The sequence below is a fragment of the Lagenorhynchus albirostris genome, chromosome 9, assembly GCF_949774975.1.
Source record: "Lagenorhynchus albirostris chromosome 9, mLagAlb1.1, whole genome shotgun sequence".
NCBI lineage: Eukaryota > Metazoa > Chordata > Mammalia > Artiodactyla > Delphinidae > Lagenorhynchus > Lagenorhynchus albirostris.
In genome coordinates this window covers 9033169-9057266 of record NC_083103.1, presented here as the reverse complement: position 1 = coordinate 9057266, position 24098 = coordinate 9033169, and the positions used below count along the sequence as shown (strand labels likewise).

The 24098-nt window shown below is 53.0% G+C and overlaps 5 protein-coding genes across 14 annotated transcripts; 2 read left to right on the top strand and 3 right to left on the bottom strand.

Moving 5' to 3' along the window:
* Nucleotides 1–380: 380 nt before the first annotated feature.
* Nucleotides 381–1097, top strand: LOC132525726 (ubiquinol-cytochrome-c reductase complex assembly factor 3). Its single transcript, XM_060158926.1, has 2 exons — nt 381–610; nt 701–1097. The coding sequence occupies exons 1-2, from the start codon at nt 383–385 to the stop codon at nt 848–850; spliced, it is 378 nt and encodes a 125-aa protein (XP_060014909.1). The 5' UTR covers nt 381–382; the 3' UTR covers nt 851–1097.
* A 2103-nt stretch (nt 1098–3200) lies between these two features.
* Nucleotides 3201–5790, bottom strand: UBXN1 (UBX domain protein 1). Its single transcript, XM_060158918.1, has 10 exons — nt 5727–5790; nt 5539–5626; nt 5346–5399; nt 5163–5257; nt 4995–5064; nt 4617–4808; nt 4471–4522; nt 4238–4354; nt 3514–3706; nt 3201–3340 (listed from the first exon to the last, which is right to left on the bottom strand). Exons 2-10 carry the CDS (start codon nt 5595–5597, stop codon nt 3291–3293), a joined length of 882 nt encoding a protein of 293 aa, XP_060014901.1. The 5' UTR covers nt 5598–5626; nt 5727–5790; the 3' UTR covers nt 3201–3290.
* A 2937-nt stretch (nt 5791–8727) lies between these two features.
* LRRN4CL (LRRN4 C-terminal like) lies at nt 8728–10632 on the bottom strand. The gene is made up of 2 exons (XM_060158919.1): nt 9972–10632; nt 8728–9425 (listed from the first exon to the last, which is right to left on the bottom strand). The coding sequence occupies exon 2, from the start codon at nt 9418–9420 to the stop codon at nt 8728–8730; it is 693 nt and encodes a 230-aa protein (XP_060014902.1). The 5' UTR covers nt 9421–9425; nt 9972–10632.
* Nucleotides 10633–10783: 151 nt separating this feature from the next.
* BSCL2 (BSCL2 lipid droplet biogenesis associated, seipin) lies at nt 10784–22789 on the bottom strand. Of its 10 annotated transcripts, XM_060158913.1 has the most exons (12): nt 22483–22789; nt 20431–20652; nt 18602–18918; nt 16665–16746; nt 13634–13798; nt 12695–12829; nt 12410–12507; nt 11807–11948; nt 11599–11664; nt 11338–11428; nt 11162–11242; nt 10784–11018 (listed from the first exon to the last, which is right to left on the bottom strand). In XM_060158913.1, the coding sequence occupies exons 2-12, from the start codon at nt 20617–20619 to the stop codon at nt 10876–10878; spliced, it is 1509 nt and encodes a 502-aa protein (XP_060014896.1). In that variant the 5' UTR covers nt 20620–20652; nt 22483–22789; the 3' UTR covers nt 10784–10875. The 10 variants fall into 10 exon arrangements, with proteins under 10 accessions (XP_060014896.1, XP_060014895.1, XP_060014890.1 ...); XM_060158912.1 differs by lacking the exon at nt 22483–22789 and having other exon boundaries at nt 11338–11373; nt 11598–11664; XM_060158907.1 differs by lacking the exon at nt 22483–22789 and having other exon boundaries at nt 11338–11424; nt 11598–11664; nt 20431–20651.
* On the top strand, nt 19839–22537 carry GNG3 (G protein subunit gamma 3). Its single transcript, XM_060158920.1, has 4 exons — nt 19839–20053; nt 21040–21240; nt 21639–21738; nt 22014–22537. Exons 3-4 carry the CDS (start codon nt 21640–21642, stop codon nt 22140–22142), a joined length of 228 nt encoding a protein of 75 aa, XP_060014903.1. The 5' UTR covers nt 19839–20053; nt 21040–21240; nt 21639; the 3' UTR covers nt 22143–22537.
* Nucleotides 22790–24098: the final 1309 nt, after the last annotated feature.

The following is a 24098-nucleotide window of genomic DNA, read 5'->3' as shown; positions in this document are numbered from 1 at the left end:
CTTCTCCCCACCCGGTACACTTGGCTTTGAGTTTTTGTTCAGGAGTTGAAGGGATTGAAGGCAGTCAATAGATTGATGTTTATAAGTATCTGAATGTCCTTATGTACTGTATTGGAAAAGCACAGAGCACAGCCTTGACCCTCTATTGATCAGGACATTCCGGAGCTGGGCAATTGTAAAACTCACAGCAACAATGAAGACACTTACTCTCCCCTTAGCAATCCTCCTCGGGATTTCATGACAAGGGGCCCCACGCTCGGCCCTGGGTGCCAACACCTCTTGACGTGGTCAACCTCCTCAGCTACACCTAGTCTTAACACCCAGGCGCTCTAGCTTCGAAACGTTTCTCTGGCCAGGCCCTCTCTAGCCCGGCCCCGTCTCTATGGTTTCCTGTGTGAGGCGTTCTAGCCTGCGCAGATTGAGACGTCGCGGCGGCCTTGCTAGGCTACTGGAGGCTCCGGAGGGCGTCTCGCTGGTCGCGCGGTCGGCCATGGGGACCCTGCGCAAAGCGCTGATCGCGGGCGCAGTGCTGGGCGTGGGGGCTGGCGTGGGCACCGCGCTCTTTGTCCTCGTGACCCCGGGAGAGCAGCAGAAGCAGGCGATGCTAAAGGTGTGAGCAGCTGGGAGGCCGAGGTGGGGCGAGCGGGCGGAGAACCGCAGGCTGGTAGCCCGGACTACGAACCTCCCTTTCTGCCCGCAGGAGATGCCGGAGCAGGACCCGCAGCGCAGGGACGAGGTGGCCGGGACCAAAGAGCTACTTCTGGCCACTCTGCAGGAGGCCGTGGCCACGCAAGAGAACGTCGCCTGGAGAAAGAACTGGATGAGTGGCGCCGGCGGGAAGTCAGCCTGAGGCCAGACCTGCCCCCGTGCGCGCCGGGACCTCCGCTGCAGCGCAGGAGCCCGAGCCGGCCTTACTCCTCTGTGGGCCGGCGGGGAGTCCAGACACGCGCAGACCTCTTCGGGACCTGGGAAGCTGCCGCCGGGTGAGCACGTTCCCCCCCAAACCCTGCACTGACTGTGTTTTAACGTCCACGTCTTGGGCCAGGGCATCGGATGTGGCTAACTGAAGGAACCAATAAATCATGTTCCTCCATCCAGAGAGTGAGCACTGCGGTTGGACGCCCATAAAAGCCTAGAGTGTTATGGGGGTCAGTGCTGCGGGCGGGCTTGAATGCAGCTCCCGCCTGCCCCGCCCTTCATGTGACGCTGAAGCCCTATAGGCAGAGCGACCACGTTTTCAAAACACACGTCAGGTCACGTGGTTTGCGTGAGTGTACTTTGGGGGATAACCAAGTGATGTTCTTGAAATCGTTATCCTGGAAACTCTTGTGCAGTAAATACCCATAGAGGACACTCTGGGTGCCTGTCCTTCGAATGAGGTTGGAGAGGGGCTTCTAGCAATTAACATGTGCCATAATGCCTTCTGTGACCTTAATTCGTGGTAGGAGCGGTAAAAGGGGTGTGCTTTGAGTCAGATCTTGTTTCAACTCCTCTATGTTTTTAACCTCTGAGCCTTAGTCCTGTTCCATAAAAGGTGATAATGGGGACTTTCCTGGTGGTCCAGTGGCTAAGACTCTGTGCTCCCAATGCAGGGGGCCCTGGTTCGATCCCTGGTCAGGGAACTAGATCCCAGGTACTGCAACAAGAGTTCGCATGCCGCAACTAAGAGATCCCACATGTTGCAACGAAGATCCAGAGTGCTGCAACTAAGACCTGGTGCAGATAAATACATAAATAAATAAATGGTGACAATTATCTTGAGAGTTGTAAAAAGGTGAACTTAGGAATGTAAAGTGCAGTGCCAGGCACAGGGCAGCCTCTCACTAAATGCACTGGGGTTTTCCTCCCACAAGGTTTTCACTGTAGTGGCTTTCAATTTCTGAATCCGTCACAGGATCCATTGGCGATGCCACTGATGGGATGAGATAAAGCTATCAGTGGGGTGGCCGCCCTACAGCGAAGTCAACCATTTCACTCCCCTTTTGTCTATTTTATGTCCCGTGGTTCCAAACAAGATTGCAATTGATGGGGGATGGGGGGGGCTGCTTGTATTAAATAAAGCCGGAACACACTAAACAAAGCTTGGGAACACTGAGGTGTAAACCCAGATATGAGCATTGGTGCAGTTTTCAGCTACTAGATGGTGAAGTCGTAAGCTGAGTACATTTGTCATGTGCGACCTTTACAGTTTACTTGTGGCCTCTTTCCTAGTCGGGGTATGAGAGGAGGGAGGTCAACAGCTGTCTGAGGGAGCACGAGGATGAGGTGAGCAGCAGCAGCGCAAGGGGAGCTCGGCAGTTCAGAGCCTGAGCCCTAGAGTCACGCTCCCCAGAGATATGTCCAGGTTCTGCTACTTGCTAGCTCTGTCAGTTTGGACAAGTCATGTGCTTTGGCGTCCCAATCTCTAAAATGGGATCATTGTACCTACAGCTAGATAATACTGCCTTCATATCTCAGTTAATACATACAGAGCACTTAAAACTGTGTGGTATATATTAAGTACTCATGCTTTTTAGTGCAGAAGAGATGCAGTTTTGAAGGTCACACTATGGCTCCTCTCACTGTGAATGGCCACTTTTTTTTTTTTTTTCCGGTACGCGGGCCTCTCACTGTTGTGGCCTCTCCCGTTGCGGAGCACAGGCTCCGGACGCACAGGCTCAGCAGCCATGGCTCACGGGCCCAGCCGCTCCGCGGCATGTGGCATCTTCCTGGACCGGGCCACGAACCCGTGTCCCCTGCATCGGCAGGCGGACTCTCAACCACTGCGCCACCAGGGAAGCCCGAATGGCCACATTTTAAAAACTACCCTTCTAGTAGCTAATACTTAATTGGGGACTTACCAGGTGCCAGGCACGGTGCCAAAGCACCTTACGTCAGCATTACGTAAGCCCCCAAACCCCAATTAACAGGCACTATTATCCCTGTTTACTAAAGAAGAAACTAGGCTTAATTAAAGAAGTCAAGGCACATAGCTACTAAGGATTTCAGGCTTAGGTACTGCCTTACCCATAGGAGCAAAAGATGCTATCCAACGTACACCCCACACTCCAGCACCTCTCCCCTTCAACCTCCCAAGCAACTCATCAGACCCAGAGATTAGAAACAAGTCTCCCGTGGAAATTTAAGAGGAAGCATAGGGTCTGTTCTAAAAGCCTTCCTTTTGTCCCTCCCGGCCATTCAGGAAGGAGTCAGTCGCATACACAACTCAGAGGGTCTATTTATTAGGAAGGTAATGTCAGTGCTTTATCAAAGATGGAGAGGTCAGAGAAGGGTGGTGGGATAAAGGCCTCTCAGCCGGGACATTTCTTGGCCACAATGAGGACAGCAGAAGGCACAAGTCCTGAAGATGGAACGAAACAGGTTTGAACCAAAAGATCTGCTTTTTGCCCACCCTCCCCGGCCCCCCCAAATTCCTGGCCTCACACTATCTCCACAAAGTCCCTTCTTTGCATCCCTTCCTTTCTCGGGCATGTCCCCTATCCCCCTCCTGGTTTCAGGTCCCACGTGTCATACCCAGCTCCTGCAGAGGCCGCTCCATGTCAGCCTCTGAGAAGGCCCGCCGGGGGAAGCCACTAAGCAACTGCACAGGATCCTGGCCCCCTCCTAGCTCCTCCCCACGGTGGAGCTCCACATAGAGCCTCACAGCTGCCAGCTGTTCCCGTGCCCGGAATGTCTGGGTCAGTGAGCTCCCATCTGGCAGCCTGACCTGGAAGGCAAGACAGAAATACAGAATTGTGAGTGTCAAAACTGAGTGAAGTGCCCAGGTAAGGAAAAGGAAAAGAGCAAAGTTGGCTTCTCCTTCCTCTTAGAGAGACTGAAGCAGCATAATTACTATTTAAAGCAGCTAATGAACAAGCACTTAGGCTTGGCTTTACTGAACACTGAAGAGAGACTCCTAGCTCCCTCACAATTTAAGGAAAACAAAGACCAGATTACACAAAATATCTGGATAGGTACCACATCGTGCAAATAGCTGTATAATAAGCCAAAGGAAAATACGGTGAACAAGTAAGAAGTTAACTGCTGAATATGAAAGAGAGATAGATTTATGTAAGACTAGGGCAAGTAAAATTTGATATCTTTCCTAAGAGCAGAGGAGGTAGGATTTCAAAAGTCATTTACAAAGATGGGAAAGGTTTGGCAAAGGGAACATAACTGAAAAAAGCTCTGGGCTGGGCTGGGTGCCTTACAAGCCAACAAAGGGTCCCAGGAGCAGGACAGGAATCAGAATCAGTACCTGTATGCGACACTGGTCATACTCTCGCTTCGTGGGAGGCTCCTTGCCGGGAGAGGAGGGAACAGGGCCTGGCTCTGTTGTTGGTGGGCATGGCTGAGAACCCCCATGACCACCATACTGGAGGACAAAGTTAAACAATCAGGCACTAAGCCCAACCCTTCCCTCTGAAGCTAGAAAAGGGGATTTACTAGTCCCCCTACTTCATGACCCTCAGTATGTACCCAATCACCTACCTTCTTGGCTCTCTCTGCTTTGTCCCTTTCGATCTTTTCTCGGACTCTTTGTCTGGAATGCAGACAGAACGAAAGTAGGTCAGACACTGACAAAGCAAATCTTGATTCCTTTCTCATCTCTTAGCCAACACCCCCAGCACCCAGACCTGGCTGCTAACTCTTCAGCCTTTTCCCTCCTCCGCTCCTCAGCAGCCCGGCGCATCTCATCTTCCTGTAGCCGCTGTCGGGCAGCTGACAACTCTTGCCCTTGTCTCCTGCGCTGCCGTTCCCGTTCCAGTGCCTCCCGCTCCTCTCTTTCTTCACGCTCCCGCTGCTTTTGGGCCACCAGCTCCAACATCCTGTATTGCAGAGAGGAAAGAGTTCAAGACAAATGGACATAAATTGGTTCAAGAGAAACGGACATAAATTGGGAGGGTGTGTTTATTAACAAGGGATTCAGAAAACAGAATCCGGGAACACAGGCCCAAACATCTCTGGGGAGAGGTGGAGGAGGAGCCTCAGAAGTGGGAGCTTGTTCTTCATACCTCTTAGTCTGTTCCTGTCTTTCCTCTTCAGTCAAAACGGGTTTGCTTTCTCCCACAACAGACTCAGGTCCTACAAACAAGCAATCAGTATTATCACCCGCTCATCCTCCTCCTCAGGCCCTCCTGAATAATCACAGTGGGTCCCTCCATCAGGACTTTCAGGGCCACCTTGCTCAGTGGGTGTGGGTTCCCGTCCCAGGATATGTCCAAGGGGGGTCGCTAGTGGCTCGTCCACGTCTGGGTCGTCTTCATGCTCCATCAACCTGGCAGGGAAAGTCGGGAGGGAGGTTAATGTTCAGGCTGCCCCTCGTAGGAGTCCCCAGCCACCTGCTACCCGGTCTGAGCGCTCACCAGTCCATCGCAGCCTCGATGCCCTGGTTCCCTGTGAGGGCCAGAGCCTTCTCCCTGGGGGCAGAAACACCGTGAATAGCGCCCACGAGCCATGGCGATGGTCAGGCTGGGGCGTAGAGCCTGAGGCCAGGCTGGGGTAAAGGCCTGGACAGGTCGGCGACCCCCGCGGACGGGTGTTAGGGGACTCCCTTACGCGCGTCCCCTGGGGAAGCCCATCTCGATGAGACTCTCCAGAGCCGTCAGCTCCGCCATGACGCCGCCACCGCCGCTTCCGCGGGGACCTGGAAGGGACGAGAAGGCCGGAGAGGGTCAACGCGGGGCGTCCCCCGCCGGCGCGGAAACCCGCCCCCTACGGCCCCAACCGGACGCTCGCTCACTCACTGGCTCCAGACCGGCCCTGGACACCGACGAGAAGAAAGCCTAGAGGAAGCGGAAGTGCCCGAATCTGTTTGGGTCACGTGGAGGCGGACGTGGACGGGTGCCGCAGAGAGCCAGAAACACAGGCCTGGCCCGGCTGCCAGGACCTGGCGCTGAGGGGACAGGCGGGGCGTAGGAGTAGCGGCCCGGGAGGCAGCTCACACTCCCCCGCCCAAGCCCGGGTGCCCCGCAGCGGTGTAGAAGGGCGATGCCGCCGTGAAACCCTTGGGCGAATCAAGACAGCTCTCGATATGGCCCCTTAGCGCGACCGGTTGGAAAATTATTTAGCAGTGTTTATCAGGAGCCATAGGAATGTGCGCACCCTTTGACCTGCTCATCCTGTCCGGCAATTGAGCTATCCTCCGCGCTACTGCCAAAGGGATCTTTGCAAAACACAGTAACTGATCCTGTCATCAGCTCCCTGATTAAGATTTCTCCATGACACCTCAGTCACCGAGGACGAAACTTAAATGCTGGTAGTCTGGCTTCCTCCTACCCTTTCTTTTGTTAATGTCCCATCTGTAAAGTGAGGATAACAATAGCACCAACCTTAGGTGTCTGGCAAGACTACACTGTGTAAATGTTGGTAGTTGGTGCGGGGTTCATCTCTCACCACTTGAGGGTAACTTGTGCAGATTGCAAAACTCTCCCTCCTCCCGGCCTTTGCACATACCCGTCCCTCTGTGTCTGGGATGTCCTGCCTTTTCTGTAGGCTTGGTTAACTCCCAGTCGTTTTTTCGGACTGGACCCTGGGTTTGCTTTCTTTTTTTTCTTTCCTTTTTTTTTTTTTTTGGCCGCACGCATGTGGGATCTTACGTCCCCAGGGATCAAACCTGCGCCCCCTGCTGTGGAAGCGCGGAATCTTAACCACTGGACCACCAGGGAAGTCCCTGGGTGTGCTTTCCAAGGGAAGCCTGCCTTGACCACCCCCTCTCCATCTCCCAGCCCCGGTATTTACTCCATTAGCATTTGTCACCGTAGTGTGTAGTCTTGTTGATTACTTAGCCCGCCGCCACTACCTAGGCTGTTAGGTCCCTTAAGTTAAAGCTCACTTTAAATGTTTTTTAGGAGGCAGAATAATAATAAGTTGCTGATATTGATAATATATGCACTAGAGAATTTTATATGGTTAATTCATATTTAATCATCACAAAAATCCATATGATGTAGATACTATTATTAGTCACAGGAAACAGACACAGAAAGATGAGATAATTTACCGAAGGTCGCAGAGCTAGGATTCAAACCCATGCAGTGTGCGTGCTGGAACTGCTAGGCTGTGCTGCCTCTCTGCGGTGGAATGATCATCAGCTATGGAGTTGGGCAACTTGTATCGAGAAGTCCTAACTCACCTCCTTATTTGTACTGAATAGCTTCAAACCATTTAGAACCTCAAACTTCTCATCTGTGAAAAGGTGATACCATCTCTTAGAACGACTGTGATAGAGATTAAGTACGAAAGCATGTAAAGCATGTCTTTAATATTAAGACAGTAGGGAAGAAAAAGTACGGGGAAAAAAAACAACAAAAAAGTGAGGTAGTAGGCCCTCATTATTTGTAAATGAATAAATGCTGAGAAATACAGGAATCAGATTAAAAAGACAAAGTATTCATGGCAATGTGGTGAGTGTATTCAAAATAACAAATGTGTTCTAAATTTATTCTAGAGTTCCAATAATAGAAGAATGATTAAATTGTATAGTACTACTTCTCTCACCTACTTCCAAGTAAGTACCCTATGGAAGTACACAAACATGTGAGGATACACAAACAAACAAGGATGTCCATAGCAAACGCTGAAGACAAATGTTCTAACAAAGAGCCAAGGCTCTTGCCAGTTAAGGAGCATCCTCCAGTGGAAAGTTATGCCTTTCACATAACTAAGGAGGCTGTGATTTACCAACAGGGAACATTGTCCATAATATATTGAATGAAAAAAATATATTTGCATTGCTTAGAGAAAAATTTGCTCTGCTACAGGCAATTACCTCTTGAGGAGGAGGGGAACTTTCATTTTATCCTCTCCAGTACTGAAATTTGTATGTGTTACTTTCATAATTTGAGAAAAGGTTATAAGATCAGTAAAAGTGAGGAATAAACTGTGTAGCAACTTCGACTTTTCTACATCCAGTTAATTTAAAAACTCGAAAGTATGTATACTACTCCGAAAAATCGGTGTGTGGACGAGGAACTGAAAAGGATCATGAAAATTGAAAATGTTTTCCTTTTACATCTCCTTTAATGTTGTTACAGTGAATATACAATAAACACAAATGCGGGAGGGGGAATCCTTTGCTATTATTGTATTATTATTATTATAATTTTACTAGCAAAACCGCAAGCTTGTCTCAGACAGCAGCTTGGGCAGTCCTTCTCTTCTCCACCCCATGTCAGTCATTTATTTCCACCCGCCTCAGACACAGGTAGATTCTAACTCAGTGCGCATCCTCACTATCTAAACAAAAAGGCAGAAGGAGAAGGAGTGGTCTCTAGCCCCAAACTCCCATACCGCAGCAGCTTATTCTCAAAACCCCACGGAAGCCACCCATAGTGGCAGGGCCCTTTTGAGGCTGTACGACAGAAGTAGACTAACCGTAGCCAATGGGCCGAATCTGGCCAGGGCCTGACTTGTAAGGCCCAAGAGCTAAGAATGATGTTTACATTTTTAAATGGTTACATGGTTGTGTAAGAACTACATGGTATCTTCGATTTTATCCCCTGGAACCACAAAGCCTAAATTATTCTCGTCCCTTAAGAAAAAATTTGCTGACCTTCTCTACTCCTAAACCTAAGCTCGGGGCAGAGTGGAAAGTCTGGGGCCTGAACCGACTCAGTGGGGGCCCAGCGCCCGGCCTTCCATCCCGCCGTCTGTCGGGGTCCGCCACCTCCCCCGGAGCGGCGCCGGGCTTAGCTTGGCCGGAGAGGCCCCCGGGCGGCCTCAGAGTCCCGCGCCGCTCGGGCGGCCTCAGAGTCCCGCGCCGCTCGGGCGGCCTCGGCGGGGGCAGCCCCAGCGCTCGCGCAGGCAGAAGTGCCACACCAGGGCGGAGCAGCTGAGCAGGGCCAGCGCCGAGCCCACGCCCACGGCCCCGTGCAGCAGCGTGAGTGGCCTCGGCAGCACAGTCAGCCGGCCGCAGGGCCCGAAGGCGGGGCCGCCCGCGCCGTCGAGGCCCTCGGCCCCGGGCACGCTGCTCTCCCCGGCCGCGTTGGCGGCCACCACGCAGACGACGTATGCGCCCCCGGGCTTCAGGCCCTTCAGCTCCGCTCGGCGGACCGTCGAGTTGAGGGGAGGCCCCTTCTGCGGAGCCCCGGCGCCTTCCCAAAGCAGCAGCCAGTACTGGTGGACCGGGGAGAAGGGGGCGCACCAGTGCACCACGGCGCGGCCCGCCTCGGCCTCCATGCGCACTTCCCCCAGGCGTGGCGGGTCGGGCGGCTGTGTGGCGCTGGAGAGGCCAGGGCACAGGCACGTCGTCGGGCCGGCCCTCTGCAGCTCCTGGCAGGGCACCTGCAGGTGGCGGCAGCGGTCGTAGTCGCAGGGGACAGCCGGCAGAGGTGTCTCATCTTGCTCCTCTTCTTCCGCGTCTCCCGCCAAGGGCTGCGCTCTGGGAACCAAGGAGAAGGTGACAGCCAGGAGCCACAGAAGGCGGGGATTTCCCGGCATGGGGTCTGGAAGGGAAGGAGGGGGAAGGGTGAAGGCCGGCCAGCCCTCACACCTTGCAGGCCCCCCTCCCTCAACAAAAGCTCTAGAGACAGGGAAACACGACCGAACGGGGACCGAGAGGAGAACAGGAAAGAGGTGGAAATGAGACGGTACACCCCTTTGTCATCCAACTTCTGAACAGCCTATGTGCTTGGTTTTGGGCGAAAAAGAATAAAATGGCGTCTGACCCGACAGAGAGAAGTGTGCGACCAGCAATGCGTGAAGCACGAGAAACAGTTAATGAATAAACTGAGTGCTGAGGGGAGAACAGGAGTAAATGATTTACGCAGTCTGGGGAAGGAAGGTGGGATAGTTCACAGCTGCCACCCAGAGAAACCATCTAAGTAAAATAAGTATCAATCAGTCAGTGACACATGCAGAAACCCAGAAAGGAGATGGAGGTGAGAAAGGAGAAGAGATGGGACACAGAGGCCCTGGAACCCTCCCTCCCCACCTATCAGTCCTTGTCCCTGCCTGCCCCCCACCTCCCTGGCTCACAAGCAGCGCCTTACCAGTGGGTAGGCCTTGATGCAGTGAGTAGCAGGCCGGGGGTCCTAAGAGGTCCCCAGGAGCACAGGCTGCGCAGTCAGGTTTTCTCAGTGTCTTCAATTTCAATTCTGTTTCGGCTCAAAGCTTTTATACCCCTCAACTGTGATGTCACCACCTGGCCCCCCTTCCCCTGCCCCCCTCCCCAGTGAGTGCCAAGAAGAGGGCTGGTCCCTTCAGAGGGCCTGAGTCACGGGGCCAGGGGTGGGGGAAGCCACATGCAGCGGTTTCAGCTGGAGGCCAGGATGCCTGGGTTCTGAAAGAGCAGTGGAATGTGGAAAGCAGCCAGGAGCTGAGAATCCAAAGGCTGAAGTCATGTGAGGGGGTGAAGGGGAACACAAAGGACGGGGCCACCTGGCTGGTATCAGAGAGAAAAACAGCTGTGGACAGCATGGGGCCTGGGCTACAAAATGCTGTTTCAGTAAAAAATCATACCACATTCATGGCAGTCATTTCCTGTCTTCTGCCTCCCAATGGACTGAGGAAGGGAGGGGTACGGAGGCCAGAATGATGTATCCCAGCTTTCCAGACCCGCCCTATGCTATCCCCCTCCCCAGAGGGAGATGAGAGTCACATGGATGGAGTGGGCAGGTTTTCGCTCCTTGGACGTCCTAGGCTGATGAATGGAAACAGCTGTGCCTGAAATAGTCCAGGGTCTGGAGGTCTTCCCCATCGGTAGCCCCTGACAAGACAACCTCCTCCAATCGAGGTGAGGGATGCCTGGGGAACATCACGTTTTCAAATGGCCCCGAATCCAGTTCAGAGTCAGGGAGGCAGCTGGCATGAAAAGAGTTTATTGGGGGAGCCCCGGAAAGGGAAAGGGATGGGGGGGGGAGAGGGCTGGAGTGTGGGAACTCTGCCCTATTCTCTTCAGGAACTAGAGCAAATGGGGCGCTGTCGGACAGTGCCTGTGGAGGGTTCAGAGCTGCCCACGGTTTCCGGGGCAAGGGCAGGGGCAGAAACAGGCAGGTTGGCCTCCGTCAGCAGAGCTGCATCTTCCCAGGAGCCTGAACCTGGGCCAGGGGAAGGAGAAACGAAATCCCAAATGGGAAATTCCAGACCAGGGGCTCCTGCCCCTACCCAACCCAACGTGGCCTTCTCCCTAGCCACAGGCCAACCCCAGTCCACCCAGGTCCCGCTGCAGAGTGCCCCTCACCGTCACTGGCCTCGGGCTCTAGCTCCTCCTCGCCACTCAGGGGCTGTTGATCTGGTTTCTCCTCCTCAGACAGCTGGCCTTCTGCAGCCCCAGGGGGAGGGCAGAGGTCAGTCTGGAGGAGGCTGAAGGGGAGGGCTGAGAGGAGTCAGGAAGGAGGTCGGGCTGCTGCACCTTACCTGGCTCCGAGGGATCTGCACGGCTCTCACTATCCTCTGTAATGGGTGACAGCTGAGGGGACTCCTCCTGGCCTTGGGGCCCTGTGCCTCCAAAGGGGGTAGAGGACAGGGCAGGGCTAGGGCAGCTGCGCCTGGACGGCAGTGCCAATTTCACCCCATTCAGCCTTTGCCTTGACCTTCAGCTTGGTATGTGAGCACCTAAAGCCTCATACTGGACGGCGCAGGAGCCTCCTCACCCAGCCCCCAGCCATCACCTTTACCTGGCTGATGGGCAGAGATCCTCCGCTGGACTTCCTTGTGGGACCTGTCTCTGTTTCGGATGTTTACCTGTAGGGGGGGAAACTCCTGAGCAGCAAGGACTGCCTTCCCTCACCAGTGATCAGGGCCCTTCAGCCCCAGCCCCCAACATGCTCCTGCCCACTCCCCAAAGAAGGATCGTGACGGGGAGAGGAAAGGGGTCCTTTGCGACCTGCAGAGAGAGGCGGTGTCGGGGCCAGATGCCCCGCCACACCCACTGCATGTAGCTGAAAAGCACGATGACGCTGAGGAAGGTGAAGTTGCTGGCGACACCAATGAAAGCGCAGGTCATCGGGAAGTTGTACAGCAGGTACCTGAAGCAGGAAGCAGAGACAGGAGGGGAGTAGCAGGTACCAGGGAGTACCAGCCTTCTCATTTCCCAGAAGTAACTTCTAGGGCGATTCGCCAGTTTGGCTAGAGCTGGGCTGCATCCCCTGCCTCCCACCCACTGAGCCGACGTGTTCAAGAGAGCAGTTCCCAAAAAAAAAAAAAAAAAGAGAGCAGTTCTCAACACTGACTGCACATGACCTTTCCCTGGGGTGCTTTCAAAAGGTCTGACGGCCTGGTATGACCCTAACAAATCCTGGTCTTGGGGTGGGGCCCAGGCATCAGTGTCTTTTAAAGTTCCCCAGGGACCTGATACGCTGACGTGCAGCCAGGGTTGAGAGTCTGTGGCCTAAGTAAAACCCGTAAAAGCCGGCGCCTCTGCTTAGGACCCTCTTCACTTAAGGACGGCCCCACGAGAGCTGCCCAGGTCACGGCGGCGCTTCCCCACCTGAGCCCAGTGAAGTGGGCGTGGATGCGGAGGTAGGCTCCGTACAGCTGGACGCGCTTGCTGTGGATCTCGATGACGGCTCCGGTGGTCGGCACGTACTGCGGGCGGGTGGGCAGTGGTGGCAGCACATCAGGCCAGGATCCTGCCGCTGTCACTCTTACCAGGCCAACCTGAGGCCCGCTTCCAGCCTCTACTGCTGTCCCTCCTGACCGAGCCCAGAAGCTCCTCAGGTAAAATCCTGGGCTCGTGGGGAGGGCTGTGTCCTAGTCCTCCTTCCCCCCTTACCGAGTTCTCCCTGTATTCTGGGTACAGCTCCACCTCCAGGACCTGCTTCTGCTCTGCAAAGCCAAACAGCAGGAGGCTAGAGAAGACCAGTGTGTCAAGCATCTGGAGCAGGTTTGAACGGTAATGCAGCATCACCTGCCAGGGCCAGGAGGGAGAGGCTGGGGACGGGGGCCCGCCCCTCCACCCCTGAGCAGGCCAGGAAGGCTGCTGCTTCCCCGGTCCCTGCTCCCTAACTTTCACTTCCTACCACGCCCCCAAAACCCAAGTCTTGACCCAACCGTTGCAAACACTTGAATGACATCCCTGCCCTGCCCTAGCCGGCTGCGTGTCCCTATTCCAATACAACAAAGCCCCCTTTTCTAAGAAACCCTCCTAGGTGAAGCCCCACACTGTCTCTGATCTACCTTCCCCCCCAATGGTTCTATAATCCAGAACAGACTGTATGTTCCAGTGTACCATCTGAAGCTTTTCCCGCATGTGGACATTCAGGGATTTGCTTCATGATATGGTTCTGTTGATAACTAAGAATGGAGTCTAACATTTACTGAACACCCACTATTTCCTCATTGAATCCAAACTCGTCTTGTCATGAGAGAGTTACTACTATATTCACTTATAGTACTTCATAACTAAGGGGTTAAGTAAATTGCCCCTCAGCTAGCATGTTTCTGAGTGAGGATTTGAGGCCAGGCTTGCCTGGCTCCACAGAAGCCCCCGTTTTCAGGGTGGCTCTACTCTTCAGACTTTACCCCAAAGCTGGCCATGCTCATCAGATGTTAGGGGGTGTTTGTCTGGTGTGGTAAACTGACACCTCTTGCCTATCCTGATGTGTCTGTGACTTCAGAGCTAGGATGTTTTCTCCTGAAGCCCTACCCAGACAGTCTGACATCTGTCATCGTTCTCCACACCCTCCTAGACAGGCCAGGAAGGAACACTCACGGAGCGTGAAGAGGTGGAGATGATTCGGCCGCCTCTGGTGTAGCATGAAATGGTGACCAAGAACATGCCCAAATCTTGATTCACAGGAGACTCTGGCAGCTCAAGCTCTAAGGTAACGCGGTACGGCTGTCCATACATCAGCACCTGCCCAAGGTAGCCCCATCTCTTTAAAAAAAGTTTTTTTAAATTGCACTGCCCCTGTACCACCTCCCCCCCTTCCCCTCAAAACACTCTGCCACAACCCTCCGCTCTCTAAACAGGCCTCTCAATCTCCCTGGTCCCAAGAAAGTGCTGCCCCCTTCTGGTGGCTGGATCCCTCCCACTTCTGAGATCTTCAGTATCCTGTCTGCTCTACCGAATCGCTCTATTCGAGAAAGGCTGTGTCACATTTCTCTTCCAAAAGTGAACCGTCACGTTGCCAACTGGGCCATCTGTGACTCAGGTCTCTCTGTCCCCGTGAGGCCATCCCCCCCGGACCCAGCCTACCTTCACTTACATTATTAATTAACCGAGTGCCAGAAATGCTCACCATCTCCCTAGCCAGCTGTCGCACAGTCACTGTCACTCAAGACCATCTTACGTCATTCTGGGTCCTTTATCTTGGTTCTGTTGGTAGAACCCTGAGACTCACACAGGAAGGCTTCTTCACTGGGACTAACCTCAAGAGGTTGAAGATGTGCCACCAAACATACCCTAGTTTTCCTGACTGTTCCTATGTTCCTCGAATCCTACATTCAGCTATGCTTGTCCTACGCGTGACCCCCTCAGGGTGATACATAAGGATCACAGCGGTGATGGTAAAGCTTCTGGTTTTAACCAAAGAGGGAGTGGATTAAAAAAAAAAAGAAGTTGAAAAAAACTTTCCCCTAACCCTAATAGTATACTAGCTCCAAAATCTAGATATGGCTATGAGGGTACTTTGAGCATTTTATCCGTAGGGTAATAGCTGAAAAACCACTGATCGAAGTCTTTCTTTATACAGATTCTTATTTTCGGTCTGAATTACGTCTTGACAAAAATGGATTCCATGAGATTCCTACCCCCCTGTAGAGGCCAGATGAATCTAAGCCAGTTGCTTCACTGAATTCTTTGAAACATTAAAATAGGTAGTTCTCTGAGTGGGCAGGACGGAAACGGGGAGGGACTGCTAGGTAGTGGGTATGGGTTTCTTTCTGCGGTGATGAACATGTTCTAAAATTGATTGTGGTGATGGTTGCTCATCTCTGAATATACTGAAAACGACTGAATTGTACATTTTGAAGGGCGACTTGTACATTATGTGAATTATATCTCAATAAAGATTTATATATATATATTTTTTCTTTTTAAACCAGTAATTATGTCATCTCCTCCAAGGGCATCCACAAAATCTAATACCAGAATCTTGTGAATGAGTCCTGCCTTTGTTCGCATTTGTCTGCCTGATGGGCAGGTTCTCCCTCTCCTCCATTCCCACGCAGCATTCACCCTTCCTTAAAAGGCCCACTTTGAGCCTCACCATCTCCATAGTCTCACACCTGTCTAATTCTTCACAAACTCTTCTGAAATGCAGAATCTGCATCTTTGCTACTTAATGCAATGTATAGATTTCTGTCAATCCTGTGAGCTCCTTGAAAGCAGGACCACATCTTCTATTTCTAAACAAGGTGTTACACACAGAGAAGACCCATTATTTCATGCATTCACTCAAAAATGCTCACTAGAAATTAATGAAATGATCAATCTGGCCTCACCCTTCATCCTTCCATTCCTTCCTCATCCAGCAGCCTGGTACCCGATTGTTTTAGGCTCCTTGCGTCACCAACCATTATGATCTACTATGGGCAGCCACACAAATGCATGCAGCATCCCAGGTGCAAATGTACTGTGGCTTTGTTTCTATTCCCCTCTCAATATATTCCATTTATTATTATTATTAAACCACAAAAACACATTGAACCAATGTTTTTACAGAACATTCTATAATAATCTCCAAGTTACTTTCCTGAGTAGCAGAACTAAAATGATAATCCTGTCTTGCAATGCCCAACATTCCACTTCACCAGTTTTTTTTTTTTTTTTGGCCACACTGTGAAGCTGCCCCAGGGATTGAACCTGGACTCTCGGCAGTCAAAGTGTGGAGTCCTAACGACTGGACCGCCAGGGAATTCCCTTCCCCACTTCACCACTTTGAAATCTCCATTTGGGATCCACTCATCCCACCTGGTAAGCTTTCTGGATAGTGTTACCCTGGCAGTAAACTGGAAGATGTCACAGGAGACAGGATACACAGTCTCCTAGGTTATTTGTATTGTCAACCCCAGGGGGCCCCAGACTCTACAGCTTACACTCCTCCCTTCAGAGTGACCATTTATTTCTATCCTGTGTTTATCTTTAGGTCAGTATCCTCCCAAGTACAATTTTTGAAAAATCATTTTCAAATGGTGTTTAAACTCTTAGTAAGTCTGATTTCTGATGACTTCTTATTACATTGCTGACAACTCAGAAAACTCTGGTGATCAGAAATGCTCCTGATCCTCCAGGATCCTTCTGAAGTGTTCTGGGACCCTACCCTTTTTCAGGGCCTCCAGCAGCTTGCCTGGTAGAGAAGGACGCATCCCCATCCTGCATTCCCCAGGGCGCCCAGGTTTGCTGAAGGCATGCTGGCACTGGGCCGGTCCCCTGGCACAGCACCCTTTGTCATGGCAGGTTACACATATCCGTCAACGGTTTCGTAATTTAACATACTTACAAAACTCTTGGGTGGATCCCATCCTAGTTCTGTGAGATAGCTGATCTGTTAATTTAGGTTCATTTAGATCTAAAATACACCTTATCTAGTAGATATGGCCTGGCTGAAACAATTTAAGAAGGAGGAAAGAATAATCCACACAATTCATTTGGACTTTAATTTTTCTTTAACCTCCCTTTTCCCTGAAAGCCTTCCTTTTAGTCTCTATTACTCGGTCCCTGACATCCAGGTCTTCCTCAAGCCTTCCTGTTTCAAGTCATCAAAGCTCTAATGAAACCTCTCTTCAGCTCCCATACTCACCCGATCACGTCCACCCTTAGCCAGTGAGACATTGGCAACAGGGAAGGAGCAGAGTAAGGAGGCGGAGGAATCACAGTCGGTCCTAAATGAGAATGGGGATGATACTCTGCTAAGTTACAGAGTCTGCCTTACTTGTCCACACACCTCCTTGGCCCCTAGGGCTCCCTTTCCTATCCCCCATCCCTTCTCCCAGAGTGGGCACGCTTCTCTGTTATAGAGACAGACGGAGAAGAAATGCAGCCAGGAGATTCAAGACAACAGATTGAGTCTTTAATTCTCTTCCTGCTACTTCCATTTATTTCCTTTCATTAGAGCAGACATTCTTAAATGGGAACCTATGGACACTTAGTTGAATAGTTTCGGACTTAAGTCTTTCTAAAGACTCACCTGGGGAGCTGATAAAAATGCAAATCCCTGGGTCCCACTCCTCCAAATTCTGATTTAGGAATTCTGGTCTGGGGCCTAGTTTGAGAAAACTCCTCCAAAGGGAGCCACAGATGATCTTTAAGAGGCTCACGAACCCTCTGAATTGTAGGCAAAATTGCACATGGGCATATATATAGGTTTTTATGGCAGGAAGGGCCAGAGCTTTCATAAGCTGAACCTGGGCCAGGGGCCAGGCCATCATGCCTCTTAAAAGTTTAAGCACGGCTTCCCTGGTGGCGCAGTGGTTAGGAGTCCGCCTGCTAATGCAGGGGACACGGGTTCGAGCCCTGGTCCGGGAGGATCCCACATGCCGCGGAGCAACTGAGCCCGTGTGCCACAACTCCTGAGCCTGCGCTCTTGAGCCTGTGAGCCACAACTACTGAAGCCCGTGTGCCACAACTACTGAGGCTTGCGTGCCTAGATCTTGTGCTCCACAACAAGAGAAGCCACTGCAGTGAAAAGCCCTCGCACCGCAACGAAGAGTGGCCCCCGCTCGCTGCAACTAGAGAAAGCCAGCACACAGCAACGGAAGACCCAACGCAGCCAATAAATAAATTAATTAATTAAATAAAATAAAATAAATAAAAGTTTAAGCAGCTCTGCCTTAGAAATTACAGCTCATGACCACGGACTCAGGACAGGGGAAAAAAAACCCAAAAAACTTTGGACCACTGATAATAGTGCCCTTGTCAGCACCTCTTGTTGGTCCTGTAGTCATTGTTAAAAGAAGGGGAGACGGGCTTCCCTGGTGGCGCAGTGGTTGAGAGTCCGCCTGCCAATGCAGGGGACGCGGGTTCGTGCCCCGGTCCGGGAAGATCCCACATGCCGCGGAGTGGCTGGGCCCGTGAGCCATGGCCGCTGAGCCTGTGCGTCCAGAGCCTGTGCTCCGCAACGGGAGAGGCCACAATGGTGAGAGGCCTGCGTACCGCAAAAAAAATAAATAAAATAAAATAAAAAAGAAGGGGAGGGAATTTGGCAGTGTTTGTAAAATGGGAAGGAATTGAGGCCCCAGGCAAGAAGTAGGGAAGTAGGACTCTGGGAGTTTATGCACCCAGACACCCTGTGTTTCCATAAATTCTCTTGCAGCAGACTATCCGGGAGTGGGAAGAAGTCATGTAAAAGGCAAACTACTGCTTTCCTAATACCTCCTCTACTGAAGGCCAGATTAGTTCTGAGATGACCCAAGGAGTTGGGTTGGCTCAAAAGTCTACAGTGGCCCTGAGAGAGGTCTGATCCAGCCTAAATTGAACTGACCCTCATAATGACAATCTAGGAGAGGGATTTTTTTTTTTTCTTCTTTTTAACCAGATTCCAGTAACCAGAGACAGGACTAGGACCCTAGAGCTCTACAAGCCCAGACCTGCCCCAACCTTGGGCTATAAATCAGTATAAGCACACTGGGCTCAAGTGTCCTCCTCCGTAAATAAGGGGGTTGACTTGAATAAGCTCCAAGGGTCCTTGCAGCAATTCTCTCACTGGATTCGTCTACTTTGATAGAAGACCCCTCTCACCTGTAGTAGAAATGCACGGGGCTGAGGTGGCTGACTGTCGGCATGTAGGAATAGTAGAAGGAGCCATAGAGGAAGACAGACACCCAGAGCAGGAGCAGGATGGTACAGAAGAGCACCCCAAACTGCAGTAGCAGCTTGCGGGCACGGCCTGCCAGGACGTGGCCCATCTCCTGGGCCCACAGTAAGGCAGGTACTGGTGGGTCATTGACCATGATGGGGAGTGCAGGGGGTCTGGCCCCGGGTTCAGGCCTTGAGTTCCTAGGTGCTCTGCCACCTGGACGCCACCCCTGGCCATGGGATGAAGCAGCTGGTGGTTCCTGGAAAAAGACAGAGAAGGGGAAAGAATGGCTCTTTTCACGGGGGAGGTGCGGACAAAAAGGACAAGCTTACCGGACTGGCTTTGAGGAACCAGAGATAGCAAGACATAGCAAAGTCTTTGTTTCATATGGCCTTTCTCCAATTGATTGCGTTTCTCAGCCAATTATCCCTTCCTTTCCTCCACTGTGCTCTCTCCACCACCTGTGCTAGAGTTCCTCAGCTGAACCCATCCTCGGGTCACCTGATTCTGGGACAGCCACCTTGACGGGCATTCATAGTAATACGTAACATACAGAGGATGAGCACCTTAAAATTCTTCCAAGGCGGTTTTACACACACGATGACACGATTCCACACTGCGAGGTGGCTGCACGGAGAGCACGCGCGACTTGCCTAAGGTCGCATAGCCGGACTCAAAGCCAGCAACCTCAGCGCAGCCACAATTCCCTACCGAGCTTCTCCTCTCCTCCTGGAGCTGCAGTCGCTCTCAGACAGGGCTGCGCCCCACTCCGGGCAGGGCGTCCTACAGCCAACGGCCGCTCCCCGCCAGCTCCCTCTGGCTCGGCGGTGGGCGCAGCGCCCGGAGCCCCCACCCAACCGCAGCAACACAGAAACCTGCCAGCGAACCGCCACAGGGATGCAGACTCACCAGCCGCGCACCGCCCGGGCAACCGCGAGAAAGCACTTCCGCCTCCCGGGGAAGTCCCTCCCCCTCCCGGGGAAGTCCCTCCCCCTTTCGTCGGCCCCCTTTGTAGCACTGGGGGCGGGGCTCGTCTGGGGCGGGGCCCGGTACAGGGGGCGGGGCCTTCCGGGCCGCCAAGTTCCTACCTCCTCGCGCCCGGCACTGTCCGTTCCTGCGGTCCGTTACCCTCCGGATACCAAAACCAAAGGGGACAGGCGCCTCCCTCCAGGCCCCAAGATATGCTCCAGATATGAGTCAGCAGGATCCCTCAGCCCGCCCCTCGAGGCCGCAATCACGGCCCTCCGCCCACACCTTCACTATCCGCCATTTAACCCCCGAAGAGGGGGAGAGGCGGGCATCCAGCTGGCGCTGATTTTCATTGCCCACAGCTCCTTGGATCCGTGGGCTTCCAAGGCAGAGAGCATTCGCCCCGAGAACGTTGCAATCTGCGGGTACCTGTGCATCTTGCGCGTTGCGCCAGCGGGCTGGCTGTCCCCTATTCACAAGAGCGGTAGCATTTCAGGCCCGTGTTTTGTCTCCAGCTTTTACGATGCGTGATCGACCTCCTCCGACCCTAACTAGACTTTCCCTCAGAGTCCCCACAGCGCATTATCTAGACTAGGTTTTGGCGGGTGGCATTTCTATTTTGTATATGTCTATTCACCCCAAATAAGATCCCTCAGAAGGATCAGTGTTGTGTACATCTTTGCGTACATCTCACAGCACCAAGCACAACACTGCAGACGTGGGAGGCAATCTCAAGCCAATACACACACACACCCAGGAATCCCATCTATTTCCAGAAACACCCACCGACTCTCCCCTCTACCTCGTCTTTGTCCGATTCTTTGATCTGATCTCTGCATGCCACTCTTTCCCCAGCTGCTCCTTCTTCTCTTTGGTCTGCCATTTCTTTAGACATCTTCCTGATGGACCTCGCTGCCCCTGGATCTTCTGCTCGAGTACTTGTAGCTAGAACGTTAAAGTGGTGATCTAGAAGCTGATACCTGTAGCTCATCACATTTTCCAGGATATGGGGAATGGAGGGTCCCTGGGAGAGAAGTGAAGATTCAGGTGTTAAATGCTGTGTCAGAGTAGAGGGAGGAGGGATGGAGGGGGCGACTGCCCAGCTGATGTCAGATTTTCAAATGAGCAGGGTCTCACGCAGTCAGTACTGACTCCACTGCAGGGGCTGTCACAGGTCCAGACCACCCCATTTGAGGGGGGAATCTACCTGGGACTCAGCTACTTCCAGCTCCTTTGGGGAGGTCTCTAGCCCAGACTCTGAATGCCTGCAATGGGGGAGGGGCAGGTAGTGAGACAGTAACAGTGGGGGCGTGCACAGGGGCTGCAGGCAGCAGCCAGGCTCCCCCACTGGCCAGACAGTTGGTATGTGCCAGGATCTGAGCAGCTCCTTCTAGCATCCTTCATCTTTCAGGTAACAGCCAGTGCTGGAGCTGCAAAAACTGGGACCAGCCCTCCACTGGCCTCTGACTTGACCCTCCCCAGTGGCCTTGTGCTGCTGCGTCAGATATTCTCAGCTGCAACTCCCTGCAAGGTGAGGCACCCATCTCAGGCAGAAGGTTTTGGTGCACCCCACGATCCTTCTCCCCAGGACTGTCGCTGCCCGTGGCCTCAGGTGAGTAGCGAGCATCCTGCTTTTCTCCCTTTGGGGCTCAAGGGGGCAGGTGGGGGTTCAGTACTCTCCTCATTAGGGCGGGCCTCTTTCTAGTTGTGGTTTTCAGAGCTGGGAACACACATAACTTGAGGGCTCGGAAGCCTTAAATCATTTATATGTTTAATGATCTGTGGCCCAGGCCATGTAGGAGTTTGGGGAGCATCTCATCCCACTTCTCCATTTCCTTAGCTGAGGAAGACAGGAATGGGAAAGACCACGGAGGTTGGGGATAAGAGGGGAATAAAATATTGGGGCATATGACCCGGCCTTGTAAAGGTTGATGAGGAGTAAGCACAGAGGGGGGCCTTCAGCTGAGATTGTGCAGGGCCCCCTATCATGCTCTGAGCTCTCTTCTCCAGGATGAAAGGGGAGACCCCTGTGAACAGCACTATGAGTATTGGGCAAGCCCGCAAGATGGTGGAACAGCTTAAGATTGAAGCCAGCTTGTGCCGGATAAAGGTGGGTGGGGCCCTGGATCCCATTAGTTGGCAGCCTGTATCGTAGGTTCCCAAACCTCAGGATAAGAGATGCTTTCTTTCATTGACTCCTTGAGATCACAGGAGGAGTCTTGGGATCTGTAAGGAGAGCTGGCCCCAGGTCTCTGTGGGTGATGAGGGAAGAGAAGACTGTCTTAAGGAGCCCTAGAGACGGCAAAAGATTTTCCATTTGGGGAGGGAGCCTGCAGTCCATTTCAGGGTTTCTGGCTAACAGTTCCCCTCCTGGCTGTGCCCCAGGTGTCCAAGGCAGCAGCAGACCTGATGACTTATTGTGATGCCCACGCCTGTGAGGATCCCCTCATCACCCCTGTGCCCACTTCGGAGAACCCTTTCCGGGAGAAGAAATTCTTCTGTGCCCTCCTCTGAGCTGCCCTGTCCCTCCTCACAACTCTTCACCCTTCCCTCTCCCGGGCCCTTCCTCATTTATGTCAGGAACTGTGGTGAGCCCACTAGGATCCCTGCATCCCATCCGTAGCCCTTTCCCAACCCTGTGAGGTTAGCTGAAGCACAAGGCCCTCCCTCACCTATCTGCCGACCCCATTTCCTCGCCCACTGAGGCGGACCCAAAGCACCCCGTGACTCGGGGCACCCTTAGCTCCACCCACAGAAGGGCTGTCAGACTCTGCCAGCGTCCTGCCCGCTTCCCTCTGTGACCCGCTCAGACAATGGAGAGAGGGATGGGCTGGGTGCTGGCTCTCAGTCTCACCTGGAACTATTGGAAGTGTAAAGCCATTTGAAGAATAAAGTCATCCAGAGTCTCAGAGGACAGTTCCTGTGTTACCGTTCTTGGGGGATAGGATCAGTCAATAGATTTGGGAGTGGGTGCGGCAGGTGGAAAAGCTTGCCATAACCAGGGAACAGGGCCAGTCAAAGCGGGTTAGACATTGTCTAGGATCGGAGATCCACCGGGTTAGGGTGGATGGCGGGCATGAGAGAACGTCTCAAGTGGAAGAATTAAGTTACAGACAGACACTCAGAGGCTACGGAGAGCATACACACACACACACACACACGAGTGCAATGAAGACAAGTGAAAATGAAAACAGACCTAACGGGGTGGACTTAGGGAGGGCTTCCGAAGGGCACTCGCAGACAGGAGGTACCCAGTGAGAGGGGAGGAGCTTGGTTCCAGTTCCTGGGAAGGGGCCGTTTTACTTCTAAGATGGCGACGCCCACAGCAGGTCTCCGTTCAAGATGGCCGCCGCCAAGGGGATCCGCACCAATATGGCCGCCGCATGTCACAGCGTTTCACCGTACAGGGCTTCTCGGCTGGGCCCATACTTAAAATGGCGGCCCCAGGCATCCAGAGTTCTCAATATGGTCCCTTCCGTGCTCATCTGTCTCAAAATGGCTGCTCCTTCCCTCGTCAACTCGATACCCACTCCTACCCACCCCGGAGGCCGGAAGCCGACGTCCACCCGATCCAGGTGAAGGCACACTGGTGGCTATAGCCAAGGATCATGGGACAAGGGGGTCCCAGCAAGCACGCCTGCAGTAGGCGCCGGTCGCGTGGAACTTATGAGAGAACCTAGGTCTCTGTTATCTTGCCTAGTAGAGACTCCCTTGGAGCGGAAACATAAGTGTGAGGACAATGCCCGGCGCCGTTCGGCTTGGGGCGCTGTTCCTTGGTCGCTTCCTGTTCTCCCTAGGAGTTGGATAAGCCCTTAGTTGTTCAGTTTGGGCTTCCTGTTAGAACTGGGGCTTGCTGTTCTCCCACTTCCCATTCAGGCCCCTTCTGTCACATCCGCCAGGAGCAGTGTCCCCGCCCCTGGTGCGCCTACCACCCCTAGTAGTGGTCCAGCAAGCTGCCCGGCCAGAGGTTTGTCTCACGAGCGCCTCCCGGACTCAAACTTGGCGGAGGTTTATAAAGCCCCAGCATACCTTTCCAGAAGCCGTTACCTTCCAAGGGAAAGAAAGACACATACGGAGGTGGGACCAGGGCCAAGGCAGAGAAAGTAAGTCTCAGGAGGTCTGCTCCTCCTGGGTTGTCAAGATTCCCCACCCCCTACCCAGTGACACATGCTTCCCGGGGCAAGCCTGGGTCATGCTTTGTCCTGGGATACACTTGCGGGTAGGGTCGGCTGCCGGAGGCTGCCTTGCAGAAGGGGGTGACCTATATTAGAGACAGCACATCGCCCCCAGCTTCCCCACACCTTCACACAGGAAGACAGCAGGGGAGGGGGACAAAGAGGAAACCAAAGGAATAAAGGGGGTTCTACCAGGAACTGAACTTAAGTTTCCTATGGACGCCTCCACAGGCTCCAGGAGTACCCAGTGAACTTGAGGCACCTTCAGGAATAGCAGCTTCCCCGCTGTTGATGA

Excerpts from the sequence above, each read along its gene's own strand:
- LOC132525726 (XM_060158926.1), top strand. The coding sequence starts at position 383 with ATGGTTTCCTGTGTGAGGCGTTCTAGCCTGCGCAGATTGAGACGTCGC. Across the intron at positions 611-700 it reads AGAAGCAGGCGATGCTAAAG|GAGATGCCGGAGCAGGACCC; the intron begins GTGTGAGCAGCT and ends TTCTGCCCGCAG.
- UBXN1 (XM_060158918.1), bottom strand. The coding sequence starts at position 5,597 with ATGGCGGAGCTGACGGCTCTGGAGAGTCTCATCGAGATGGGCTTCCCC. Across the intron at positions 4,355-4,470 it reads AAGCAGAGAGAGCCAAGAAG|TATGGTGGTCATGGGGGTTC; the intron begins GTAGGTGATTGG and ends TTTGTCCTCCAG. Across the intron at positions 3,707-4,237 it reads ATGACCAGTGTCGCATACAG|GTCAGGCTGCCAGATGGGAG; the intron begins GTACTGATTCTG and ends CTTGCCTTCCAG.
- LRRN4CL (XM_060158919.1), bottom strand. The coding sequence starts at position 9,420 with ATGCCGGGAAATCCCCGCCTTCTGTGGCTCCTGGCTGTCACCTTCTCC.
- BSCL2 (XM_060158913.1), bottom strand. The coding sequence starts at position 20,619 with ATGAGCTACAGGTATCAGCTTCTAGATCACCACTTTAACGTTCTAGCT. Across the intron at positions 13,799-16,664 it reads CTAAGGGTGGACGTGATCGG|AGATGGGGCTACCTTGGGCA; the intron begins GTGAGTATGGGA and ends CTTTTTTTAAAG. Across the intron at positions 12,508-12,694 it reads CAGAATACAGGGAGAACTCG|TACGTGCCGACCACCGGAGC; the intron begins GTAAGGGGGGAA and ends ACCCGCCCGCAG.
- GNG3 (XM_060158920.1), top strand. The coding sequence starts at position 21,640 with ATGAAAGGGGAGACCCCTGTGAACAGCACTATGAGTATTGGGCAAGCC. Across the intron at positions 21,739-22,013 it reads CCAGCTTGTGCCGGATAAAG|GTGTCCAAGGCAGCAGCAGA; the intron begins GTGGGTGGGGCC and ends GCTGTGCCCCAG.